General features: G+C 19.4%; 1 protein-coding gene across 1 annotated transcript; it reads right to left on the bottom strand.

The window, feature by feature from the left end:
- Positions 1 to 6,831: 6,831 nt before the first annotated feature.
- On the bottom strand, positions 6,832 to 7,857 carry LOC128959787 (histone-lysine N-methyltransferase SETMAR-like). The gene has a single exon (XM_054305804.1). The coding sequence runs from the start codon at positions 7,855 to 7,857 to the stop codon at positions 6,832 to 6,834; it is 1,026 nt and encodes a 341-aa protein (XP_054161779.1).
- Between the last annotated feature and the right edge of the window lie 6,968 nt (positions 7,858 to 14,825).

Below are 14,825 nucleotides of genomic sequence, written 5' to 3'. Positions count from 1 at the left end.
AAAAAAATGTTTAAAATTACTTTATTACTAAAACTTTAACTACTTTTACAGATAATTATAGTTTTTAACAATTTAATAGATAATAAATATTATTTTTAATAAAATTACTAAAGTATATTTTAATCTTATGATATTATGACTAACTTATTACGTGTGATAATTGGCTTTAGTTGTTAAACATTAGATAATATTTTCATGTTTTAATGATTATCACTCATTAGATTAAGTTAAAATGTAAATTTATTTACAAAAAATAAATATTAAAAATGTTGGTATTTTTGTTTTATTTTCCATTTTATTCCAACACTTATAAAAATCTGAATCTATTTTATGAGTATAAATGAGACTACAGTAAAATACATGGATTTTTCAAATAAAATATAATAATAGAAATTTAATTTGATTTAATTCAGGGATAAAGTAATGTCACGGTCTACATACGTACATATAATAGTATCTAATATATATATATATATATATATACCTAATAGTTTATATTAGGTTACATGTATTACAAAGGTAAATTTTAGACATGTTACAACACTAATTTTTACTAATATACTATAAGTAGAGTGTTTCCAAAATAAATTTCCAATATTCAAATATGTAATAAAATAAAATGAGCAAAATTATCTATAAGTTTACATGCTAGATATTTAAAATTGTAAAAATAATTTAATTTTCTAAACAATTTTGCGTCACATCAATTAATAATAATTTATTTTATAATCAATAATTTACGGTAATATTAAATATAAATTATTAAATGTGTTTGTATTATTTTTATATTTAATGTCAAATTATTATTTTATGTTTTGGATAGATATACTGTATTATTTATTACGTAATATCTCAGTGTATTAAAATATGGTAATATCTTTTTTAGGATAACTCTAATAATAAAATAATCTATTCAATAGATTAAGATAGAGTATAGCAAATATTATCACTAATTTGATTTATACTGTACTCTAAAATTATTATTAGTTATCATTATTTTCACTACATTGTGATACCTAATCCCAGTGCTTAAACTAGATGTTTACTATTTAATTCAAAAACACATGAACACATACAGTCAATAACATCTAATTTAGTTATAATTTATACAAATTACAAGAAAATTCTCTTATATTTCTACTTTATTATGTGAACTACTAATACAATGCATTACAATAATAATAATAATAACAAGCAATAGTAGAAAGCAGCGCATGTTTATATCAATACTATCGTTAGATGCACCGGTAGTTTTTACACTAGAGATTCAATAGTTTAACAACTATTAGGCAAATACTGTGAGACAAACAAATACACAGACACTGTGTGACAACTCTATCAAGAGATAAGTTATCTCATATGTTATATGAAAAATGTTACAATTTATTCAATTACACAACAAAAACAGATTCATAGGTAAGTCTAAATTCATAATTTTAATTTGTTATTATTATAATATCATATTAAAATACTAACTTTATTTTGTTTATGTGGGAGAGATAGAGAAAGAAAGAAAGAAAGAAAAGAGAGAGAGAGAGAGAGAGAGAGAGAGAGAGAGAGAGAGAGAGAGAGAAGTATAAATTATAATGATTAACAAAAAATATCTATTAATAAGATGTTAATAAAAAAAGACTTATTGTTAGCCATCTATTGAAGGCTTCAATTGCTTCGCCTACTAATCATAACACTTGTGAATGAGTTATTGAAAACTAATTCAAAGGAAATTCATGTATTTTTACTCTTAGAAAACGCTGTTATTTAAAGGCATTGTTATATTACTCATTGATTGTCACGTTTTTTTAGTATTAATTGAAACCGGATTTTAAATATTTTGTTATAACTGATTAAAGAGATATAATTTGTGAGCAATGGTTTGAACAACAAAATCAAAGTTAATATTTTTATGATATAAAAGTAGTTTTTTATTTATTTTTTGGTTTTTTCATTTGTTAATTTATATGAAATTTTTAACGAGTTATAAATATTAAGAATAGAAATGTATTTTATTTATTAACTAACAAATAAAAATCTATTCAAACAATGTATATTAATGTTAGCAAACTTTAATAATTTTTGTCAACAAACTTTTAAATCTAAAAAATAAAAATATCAATACTATAGTCATTGATTAACAATTATGTGCTTTTTGAATATTATATTATATGTAAGATACTAATAATAAATAAATAATATTTAATTTATTAAAACAAATGTTAACGGAATGTATTATATAATTTATTTTTCTATTTAAATTTATTTGGTATACAAATATACTAATAACTTAAGTGAATATAAATTATTTATTGTAATAGTTTAAAGCATACTATATATAATAATAAATATTTATACAAATATACAGATAAAAAATAAATTTGTTTTTATTATAATAATTAATTTATTTGAATGCTTACATTAAAAGTAAATTCAATTGTATTAATTGACATTTAATGTTTAATTCTTGGAATAAAAGAAATTCAATATAAATATAATAAAAAATATTATAAAAATAAAAATACTGATAAAGCAAATAAAAACATTTCATACAGATTTCTATATACAATTGAATTTATATATTTATTATATTACATATATATAAGTGAATTTAAATTAAAAATTAATTTTTTATTTACTATATATATATATAAACCTGTCTCTAAAGTAGTGAGAGTGGTTTTTTAGCAAAAATATTTTGAAGGATATAATATTATGAAGGAATACCTAGGTCAAAATGATTTTTTTGCAACTGGTTTATTACTATTTATATCAATGTAAATATATATTAAGTTTTTATGTATTGTTGCACCGGTATGCAGGCTCAGTGAGGTTCAATATCTCAAAAAACTAAAATAAGTACTTAAATACTAATAAATAACGAAATAAATTAAATAAAATATAATTAGATACGTGTTTCAGAATTTTACTAAAATTATCTAGTTGACTTGCAAAATTAATAAAAACATGATAATTTGTAAATTTCAAAATAAAAAAAAATAAAATGGCTATGATTGTTATGAAAATATCTAATTTATAATAAATCATTTATTAAAAATAATTTTTAGTAAAATAAAATTCTCCATTATATTTTTATAATGTATATTATCTATTGTTTGACCACAACGTAGAGGAGGAATAGGAGGTACCGGTAGTTATGCGTGGGTCGGTATGAGACCTACAACCGATTATAAAACAATAATTAACTCTTTCATAAAAAATTTTGCTAAAAAACTTGTCTCATTACTTATGATAAAGATTTTATATCATTTATATAAAAACTTATATAATATTTCTGTAAAACCGATGTAACAGTGAATTTATTAAATTATTTTATTGAAGTGATTTTGTTTTTATATAAATATTTTTGGCGACAAAATATTGTCAATAAATTAGATTTATATATTTATTTCGACCATCAAATCACATGAAATTCAATACTTGAAAATGTTTTTCAATAATAAAAATAATATTTAAAATCAAAATTTAATTCAATTCTTTATGTTTGTATTCAATTACCTAACTATAGATTTTCAACATAAAAAAAATTAAAATTAATATAAGGTTTGCAGCACTTTTGCTAAATCAAATGTCTAATATTACAAATACGTTAAATGATTAAATTGTTAAACCTTTATATATAAATGAAAAAAATAATACTTTCATTATTTTTATAATTTAAGAATTTTACAAATTATTAATTTGATAAACAATTAAATAAAATGAAAATGTTTAAATAAATATTTACCAATTATATAATAAATAAATTATGTTTCATAAACAATTTTTATTTATCATAAAAATCAACAAAAATAAATTATTATAATTTTGGAATTACAAGAATTTAATTTACAATATTCTTGTTTTTACAAAAATATATAATTTTTTATTGAAATTAATAATATATAAAAAATAAATTTTAAAACTGTTTAATTAAGTAATTAATTTTAATAAAAAAAATTACTATTAGTAGTGTATTATATTATTATTTTCATAAAAATAACATACTATACAATAAATATAATGATTAATAGTTTTGTAAATATTAGGTATCATATTATGTTTACGTAAACTTAATTGTTAGTTTCACATAAAGTTAATAATATACATAACCGGTATTATAATAATATACACATTTTGTATGCATATAATGTTTATTAAATGAGTTTATTGATACAATAGAGTCTATTATTATGATTAAAATTATTGGTTTTATATGATAAAATAATTATCAGTTACCATGGTTATTTAAATAAAGTGTACAGTATATTTATGATTATTTTTTTATCATTTCTAATAATTATTATTATCAGTAAATTCAATATATTTTAATTTTACTTGAAACAAATTAATTTAAACAAATAGTTTAATTAATTAATTTTGTAATAGTAAACTAATATTTATTAAAACCATATTTATTAAATAAAACAATACATATTTAATTTTGTGTGCTATAAATAATATTATACTAAATATTAATAGAAGTAAATAACAATCTAAGTAATAAAAAAAATAAATTGAATATTGTTTGGTTTAAATGTTTACTATGATAGTATAATATACGATTTTTTAATCATTATTAATAATCACATTTTTATTAATTATCTAGATTATAAATTTAAAAAATAAATGTAAAACTAAATAAAATATTTCATGTTTTTTTAAATATTGTTTATTGTTATTGTTTTAAAAATATTTTATTAAAAGTATAAAAGTTTACTTAAACACATTTTACATATATGTACATATTAAATACAAATATGATAATAATATATTTTTTATTTACTAATATGTAGGATAGAAATGTCAATATTTTAAAACTATTTAATAATATTTAATCATTTTAAATTGTTTGCTAAAGCGTATTAAAATAAATTTTTATGCTACGATATCTTTATAAAATTTTTATTATTATTACTATATTTGTTTGTTTATATTGTTTTATTTACCAAATAAAAAATAAAAATAAATTATAGTGAATAACAATTATACTGTTGTTTTGATATGATAGTCATAAATAATAGTAATGTTATAATACAATACATTGTATAATTCATAGATGTTTTATATGATATATGATATATATTTGTTACACAATATACAGTATGTTTATAACCGTAAACTACACACTCATATATTATATTTTTATTATTGTTTTTGTTTATTATACCAATGCAAATATAAAATTAGATAATTAAAATAATAATTATAAATATAAAAAAATTGTTTATGATAAATATGATAAAATTCTATTATATAAAAATGTATAAAATTTATTAATTAACATTATTAGTTGCATCTACTATTATTTTATATATTATATAATTGCATACTAATTTTCAATTAATTGACAAATTAATCATAAATATATCTATTAGTCTAACAAATTGTTGGATTCAATAAAAATAATGATAAAAACAAAAATATCTGATAGATAAACTGTAAATGCAAATAATCATTTAAATATAAGTAATGTCACGCATACAAAAAAATATACTCTATTTAAACTGTAGATAATATCATATTTAAAATACATTCATTGTATTAATATTATACAGTATTTAATTTATATTATGAATTTTAATTATAACATTATGTATTTCATTATATGTTGTTATTACTCAATTATTTTAACAATAGTAAAATCATTATTTCTACTCAATTATAATATTGGCTATAATTGTGACAATTTTACAAAAATAATTATAAAACAATAATTATTTAATGGCTACTTTTTATTGCAAAATTTGTAGAATACTTTGCCAATTAATTAATATTAATATTTAAAATTATGATTAAAATTGTTTTAGCAATTATTAAATACTTATTGTTAACAATTTTTAGTTACTATTATGTGTATAAAATACAATATTGAATACTGTAATCTGACAAAACATATTAAAAAATTCATTGACTATAAGCTAATTGTTGTACTGTTTGGTCATTTGCATAAAATATTAATTTCAATGTTAATACCACTAAATATTTATATCGTTTTTAACGTTTACTTCTAATACAGAATAAATATACACATATTTTATATAATGTAATGTATATTCACATAAAATTATATTTTTATATATTTTATGACAATAAATGAATTTGAATAATAAAATAAAGTTATAATTTAAACTAAGTTTATATTAAGAATATCTTTGTAATCTAAATCAAAAATTAATTGTTTTGAACTTTAAAATTCTAAAACTTTTGATAAAATATATAATAAACTAAAGATAAAATGTTTTGATATTTTAAATTAGTACTTTTGATTAAAAAAATATATAATTATTTTTAGTTACTCTTATAAGTTTTAATGATCTTTATTTAATGATTTATAACTATTGTTTTTATTGTTATAAAAATTATTGTGAAATCTCCTTTTGAAATTTTTATTATTCATACGATACAATATATTAATTTTTTGTATATATTTTAATATTTTAATTTATAAGAATATAGTTAAAGTAAAACTAATATAGAATATATGTTTTTTGTTTAAAATGTCAATAAATATTTTTAAAATGTTAATAGTTTTATTAATCTCATAAATATTACTGTCTAACTGATTAATTTGCAAATAAGTAGTAATCAAAACATTTCTAGTATATAAAAACATTTTTTATGTCAACTTATAATTTACTTTTAAGTGAGAAAACTTTCAAAGATTCTTCATATAAACATAACTCTAAATTTATATACTATTGCAGAGTTAAACTTTTAAATAATGATATAATACTGTATATCATAAAATATTTCATACTAATGATGATACAGCTTGTCTTTTGGGAACGTAGCACAAGGAAAACTAGACGTAATTTATGAAAATAAAAAATTTATTTTTTAAATATAGTCACCTCCTAATTCGATGCATAGCTCCATTCGGGATCTCCACATCTCGAAAGCTTTTTTATAGCGATCTTCAGAAATGGAGTGAAAATACTCCATCACCGCGCAGTCCAACTCTTCCTCTGTCTTAAATGCTTGTCCGCGGAGAAAATGCTTCAGACCACTAAACAACCAAAAGTCACACATTGCAAGGTCGGGGGAATATGGCGGGTGCGGTACAGTCTTGACATTATTTTTGGCCAAAAACTCTTGAGTCAGTTTTGCAGTATGAACTCGGCTGTTGTCGTGGTGCATTCCTTTTTTTGCAGATCCCTCAATGACTTTAGGAAGACATTGTGTGGTGTACCACAAAGCCGTGGCTGTCTTCTGTCCGCATAACTTTACCGCGGCCACCAAACCCGCCGTATTGAAAAATACGGCGTACATAACTTTTCCAATAGTTTTATCACGTTTGACAATATCGGGCGGTACCTCATCTTCAAACACAAATATCTTCGCTTCACGTGACAATTTTGGCTCATAATAGTGAACATATGTTTCATCACCTGTAGTGATCTTATCAATTAAAACATGTCCCTTATTCTTCCACATCTTTAGATTTTCTCGGCAAATGTTCACACGTTGTTGTTTTTGTTCATCTGATAGAAAGTGAGGAACAAACCGACATAAACGCTTCCGTACGCCAATCAAATCAGTGCATATTTTTTGAAGTGTTGTGCGATGAATGCCTGACTTTTCCTCTAACTCACGGTATGTGATCCATGGATCTGCTCTTATTATCTTTTCGACAGCGGCCGCATTTTCAGGGGTCGATACAGTAACTTCCGGACCTTTTCTTTCGCCATCTTTGAGTGACTGTACACCGAGTTTGAAATGTCGGATCCATTTGGTGATTGTACTGTAAGCAGGGCTATTATTGCCCAACCTGTCCACCATCCGACGATGAATTTCGTTCGGGTCTTGTGTGGACAAAAACTCATAATAAATTATGACACGTTTGTGTTCCTCCGATAACTCCATTGGTATCACCGAAAAACTTCCGACCAGACCTCTTTAAATGGTTATATCTTATACACGACTAGAGATAATTAGATGAAAATCGCAGGTTAAGGGTTTGATATGTAAACAATCAAAACCACGTGTCAACCAATTTTTTATATTATACCGTTTAGGTGGCGCTATCTTCCCAAAAGACAAGCTGTAGAAATAGATATTGTATTGTTTCATATATTGATAATAGTTTTTTTTAGTTAAATACTGATATATAAAATATACAATATATTGATATATATATAATATTTGACTAATATATTAATATTTTATGTCCAAATCGATAGGTTGGCTAATTTGCATTAACAATTCACATCACGTGTGAGGCAATTATTATCGACCTCTTGGATAATAATTAACTGAGTGAGTAGTAGTAGTAGTAGTAGTAGTATTACTATCAATAGTAATGGTATTGCATGAGAAAAAATTGTCGAAATTGAATTGATATCATATATTCAGAAACATCATTATACTATATTATACTATATTATACTATATTAGACTAATTTAAATTAATTAAATCATTATTTTTTATTATCTGTGATTGCAATTCCAATGTTGAGTTGAATAGTATATTACAACAACAAAAAATATTATATAATTAACGAGTCATATATTTGCATTTATTTTGTTTATCTTGTTTTTAATAACATTTTATGTCTATAAGACATTTCAGTCATATATAGTATACATATATATATTATATATTGTGTGTATATACTGTATTATAAGTGAGACTACAATCGATGAACAACATGTATGTTTGTGTGTGTGTATGTCTATCTGTCCTTTAACTCAACGTATAGATCATATAAAACTTAATTAGTTTGCTATCAGACCTTCCTCTCTGATATCGACTATTTATTTAATATAAACACTGTATGAATGTGTGTAAATCTAGTTTGACTCTGAATAAGACATGAGAGAGAAAGGGAGAGAGCGAGCGATAAGAGAGAGAGAGAGAGAGAGAGAGAGAGAGAGAGAGAGAGAGAGAGAGACGTAAGAAAGTAACGGTGCCTTAAGTCAGAGTAAAAGTTTAGTTTGATTTTTGGTTAACGAATATACGGTAAGCAAACTGTTTCATTAAAATCAAAGTATTCTATAGTATAACAAAAGTTATATTTAATTGATGTTGAAATCAATTGATTAAATAGTTAACTATTTAAACTATTATTGGATTTGAGTATTTGATTACATAATTAGCGAGTTTTTGAAAATAGATTTATTTATTAAGTTTTGGATTATACAACTAAACAAATACATATTTATTATGTGCTTAAAATTAAAATTTCAATAAACATTACAATTTAGATAATATTAATAAAGATCATATTAGCAAATTTTAAAACTATCACATAATATAGAAATATGTAATAATATAATAATAATATGTGAAATATCTACAAACAAGTCACGTAAAGTTATTACAAGCGCTACAAAATTATTATGGATTCACAAATTATTAATGGATTACATAAAATGCAACAAAAAATTCGCATAAAAATTGTTATTTATACAGAATATTCTGTGTCTGGAAAACAAATTTTTGGATTATATGTTATAAATAATAGTTGTCCATTAAAACTATTACGAAAGTATAAATTATTTTACTATAAATAATTTATTTTAATAAATTAAAACAAATATATCATTAAATAGTTAAGTATCTAATTAATCTCAAAATAGATAATACTTTATTAACAATATAAGTATTTTCAAACATTAAAACTATAGTTTAATTTAAAATAAAGTCATTGAGATTTTGTTAAGCTTATAATTAGAACTAATTAGTTAATATATTTTCGATATCCAAAATTGCTAATAATTAAAAATGGTTATATAATAGATTAATTTAAAATTATATTGAATTATAATTAAATATTTTGTAAATTTTACATCAAGTTTAACTGTAAGTTTTACAATATTATAAAACATCAAAATAATATTTTTTAAAAAATATTGTCATTTGCTTTACATTATGTAAATTAATATACTGATAGTAATGATAAAATATTATAAGTTAGTATTGTATACAGTATTTTACTTAATAAAATTTATGTTATCTAAAAATAAGTTACATAAAAGTCATAACAATATAGTTTTAAAAATAGTTTCGCATTTATGATAAAACAAATTTTTTAACTAATTAGATGAACAAATAAGAGCTTTACTTAAAATAATATATTTTATAATAAATAAGAGTTGAGTTAAGCCTAAAGCTAATGTAACAATTGGTCCCATATTATTCATTAATGTAAACATTATTATTTTAGTTACATATAAATTTTTACTCATAATTAATAATACATATTGTAGTTAATACACTATAGTATACATTATATCTACAATATATAACATATGAAGTATTTGTTTCAACGTTTTTTTTAAAGAGTTAGTAATAATTAAACTATTTATGTCTAATAAATTATTTTCTTTGTATTTAATATTTGATAATATCACATAAAAACTTTTTATATGATAAAATTTATTTATCAATTATCATCAATTATATATAATTGACTTAATATATTATCAATATCTAGAAAATCTAATAATAAAATTATGGGTGTGTATATTAGAATTTAGGTATTGTATAAAAATTATTTATTATGATTAATAAATTTAATCATCAGTGTTTCAAATAGTTTATACGATTATAAATTACTATATAATCTATTATTAAATATCAAATAAAATATCAAATAAATTGGTATTATTTATACTGTATATATATATTTGATTAAATTTTCGTATAATACTATTTAAATATATTCCCAAATGTAATACATTGTATTGATATTTGTTGTTTTATACCAATTTCTATCTAATAAAAACATGTGGTTTTTTATTTATACTTTTTTCACTAATAAATAATTTATTAAAATTGAAACGAAAGTATTGTTTTTAGTAAATCATGTTTATTGCATCAAATATATTGTGATAAAATTGTGTTATTTCAAATGTTATCCATTTAGTAATTACCATAACTTTATATATTATATTTCAGTAGACAAAAATTGATATTTAAATTTAGGTCAAACTTTGAAATTTAATATCAATTTTGCAAACATTTGCTATTAAATATTAGTTAATCAGTCAGTCATTGTGATTATGTGAGAAAGTTAGTGTGTATATGAAAATTAAAAAGAAACTGAGTTAGAAATTATTATAATAATTAATAAATAAACCAAAAAATAATTTATAGTTTATACTTATTTATACTTAAATTATCTATTTAATATATGTATACTTATATATTTCATTAACATAATATTATATTACATTAATCAATATTTTGTTAATTAACAATTTATTTTATACGATACAATTTTTAGCATTGGTTTAAATTATTTATAATATACTGTAATATGAGTAGAGTTGTGTAAATAGAAATTTATAGTAAATTTCTCAATAATAAATTTCTTTAGAAATTTTACTTTCTTATTATAAAGTTACTACTTAAAAATTTACTATAGGATTCACATATATGTAGCCATTGTAATACTAATATAACAATACATGAATTATATACAAATTGGATCCCTATATAAAAAATTATAGTTTTGTAAAATTTTATTAATTATTTAATTGTTTTTAGTTTAATATAATAAAAAAAGATTAATTTTTTACATTAATTATTAATTAAAATACTAATAATAATAATATTTAACTATTATTTGTAATCAAAATGTATTGGTAAAAGATAACTAATAATGATAAAACAAAATTAACATTAACATGAAGATCAAATAGACAGAAATTTTCTTTTAGAAACTTTCTAAAAATTTGTCTATTATTTTAGAAATTTCTCTTTTTTGCCATTTACTAAATATGAGTTATATATATATATATTGATCTCAAATATAACCTTGTCCCATGAGCCTCTAAGCAATTTTTATAAAAAAATACTTTTTATAAAAAAGATATAATAAAAAATATAAAATATATTTACCATAAAAGGAACTATTAATTGACAATCTTGTAAAACATATTTCAGTGAAATTTATGATTGATTATTATATGCATTAAAGTGGTCTAACATTATTATTCAATGCAATAAACTTATTACAAACATTTTTTTACAAAAAAGCAAACTCTCATTAGGTATATATTAAAACATTTTTAGCACATATGTTGTGTGTGTTTAACGAGTCAAATGTCGTCTGAAGAAAGACATCAATAATATATTGCAAACCAAAGAAATATTAATTTATTATACTTTATATTTAAGTATTTATATACAAAAAGTATTTATAGTTAAAGACATAAATAGTTGATTTAATATATGAATGGTAATCAACTAATGATATGGATATTTAATATTATTTATATATAAAGATCATATTAATAGAGTTTATGATTTCTGTATTAATTATATGTGTATTAAATATATTATACATATTCTTAAATAAAAATATAATATTATAGTAAAATTTATTATTTATTTAATAATAAAATAAGAACAAAAATTATTATTATGATATTTCAATTATGATAGCTTATAATAATTATATAATAAAAATTATTATAATAAATTAGTTTCTAATTTATATTGAGAAAAATAAAAATAATATCATTATATTATCTATACATTTTAAATAAAATTAATTAACATAATAAATTATATTTAAAAACTCTATACAACATTTAATAGTTAAGTACAGTATATACAGTAAAATACATAAATTTATACAATAATTTGTATTATATGCAAATTTATGAAGCGTTAAATGTGTGTTAAAAATTTATGATACAATACATTGTTCAAATGTGTGTATATATATATATATATTTTTATATTACTTTTAAAATGTTTTAGAAAAAAAAATTTATCCAATATTATTAAATAATTTTCTTGGTGTACAATATTTACATAAATGAAATGCTTATAAACTATTACTACAATAAATGTGTTTAACCCAAGGCATGTAACCCAATATCTTTTTTTGGTTATTTTAAAATCAATTTCTTATTAATAACATAATAGATATTATGTTATTTTATCTTTTTTATGTTTCCTTAAAAAAATCATGAATTGAAAATAAGATTAATAAAAAAATAATTTATTAAAATTTATATGATTTTAAATTTTTAAATAAAATTATACATTATATCATTGTTCATATTGAGATCAAATTACAGTTTGTAATTTAAAAAATAAATAATAATCTTAATATAATATTTTCTACAAAAAAATTGACAACAACTACAACTTAATATTTAAGAAAATATTATTATTTGCTTGTTTTTAAAAAATTTAAATTTAATATTAGATTTTTAGATACAGTATATGTTATATTTTACAGTATAAACATTATATAATATATGATACATTTTTTTATATATAATATTCTGTAAGTATTGTAATATTAAAGTCATTGAAAATCAAAGCAGAATTCTAGAAATCCTTGTAAAATATACTTAAGATTAATAGATGGCATTAACTGTAAAAGTATTATAAATACTTATGATTTATACTTACAGTTATTTTATGATTTGCTTTTTTAGATAGAAAATAAATCAATTTGAGATCAATAAATACTGTAAATAATAAAATATATGTAATAATAAATTTAGTTAATTTTAGTCAAAAAAAGATTGTATTTTTAAAAATTATATCACATATTGTTTTTTGTAATTTTAATTTTAGTTTATTTTTTGTGTAAAATTTAATGTTTAGTATCATTTGAGAATTGAATATAAATTAATGTTTAGTGTCAATCATTGTTTAAAAATCAAACATTGAAACTAATGTTAACTATTTTTTACAATCAAAGTTTGTTACTATTAAAAACATTTGATTAAATAAATTATTTATATATGTAAATAAAAAGCTTGATATAAAATATTTTTATTAAAAATACACTAATTTGTTTTGTTTTAGTTTTTTAAGTATTTAATTTTATTATTTTAGCTTTTGAATAATTTATAAACAAAAGTTCTTTATATAATTTTTATTATACTCAACTTAAATATGTAACATTTATTAATATATAAATTTTAACTTAATATAAATAAAAATTCAAATTTATGTAAAGTAATAAATTTTATCTAAATATAGTAAAACATTATATTTATGATAGATATTTTCAGTATTATGAAATTTATATATTTTTTCTATATATAAAATTTAGTTTTTAAAATTCAAAATTAACTTTAATGATAATACATTTTATTGCAAATGATAAATCAATTTTTTCTTTATACTTTTAATGAATTTCAATAAAATATATGATATATTATCAAATGTCTAAAAGTATTATTAGCATATAATTTAAGACAGATTATAACATAAATTTTTTTATTTAGTAAAATATAGATTAGTTAAAATTTATTGTCATTTTTTATTTTCATTAATATCAATAAATAGAAATTGGTACTAGATCAATTTAGTTGTATTAAATACTTTAATGGATTAGACAACACAAAACAAACATTATTAATTGAAACAATACAATACAATACAATACAAATCAAATAAACTAAATCACACATATACTGTATTATGAAATAAAACAAATAAAATCATATTTTCTGTCATTAAACTTTATTATTGTTTTGTTTAATATATTATTAGTTTTTATTATATTGTATTATTTGTTGAACAAAAATCATTACAACACAAGTGTATTGATATTGAAAATGTTGTAATCATAATAATAGCGATTAAAGTAAAATGATTTATTTGTTAATAATAATATTATACAGTATATARACTCTATATTATTGACATTATGTACTGTACATTACGTCTATCATATAATACTTTAATGTTATGTTATAATTATTAAAATATTTAAAAGATATAGAAATTGATAATTTAATTTAACAAAATTTTTAAATTATATAATAATAATAATAATAATAATAATAAATCGTTAATGGCACCTCATTCAGTTATTAAAACTGGTATTCATTGAAGGCCCGATATATTACTA

Source organism: Oppia nitens, unplaced genomic scaffold, assembly GCF_028296485.1.
Source record: "Oppia nitens isolate AA-2021 unplaced genomic scaffold, nextdenovo-longstitch-racon4-pilon3 scaffold13_pilon_pilon_pilon, whole genome shotgun sequence".
Taxonomy (NCBI): Eukaryota; Metazoa; Arthropoda; class Arachnida; order Sarcoptiformes; family Oppiidae; genus Oppia; species Oppia nitens.
Note: the sequence above shows the minus strand (reverse complement) of the source record. Positions and strands in the feature narration are given on the sequence as shown.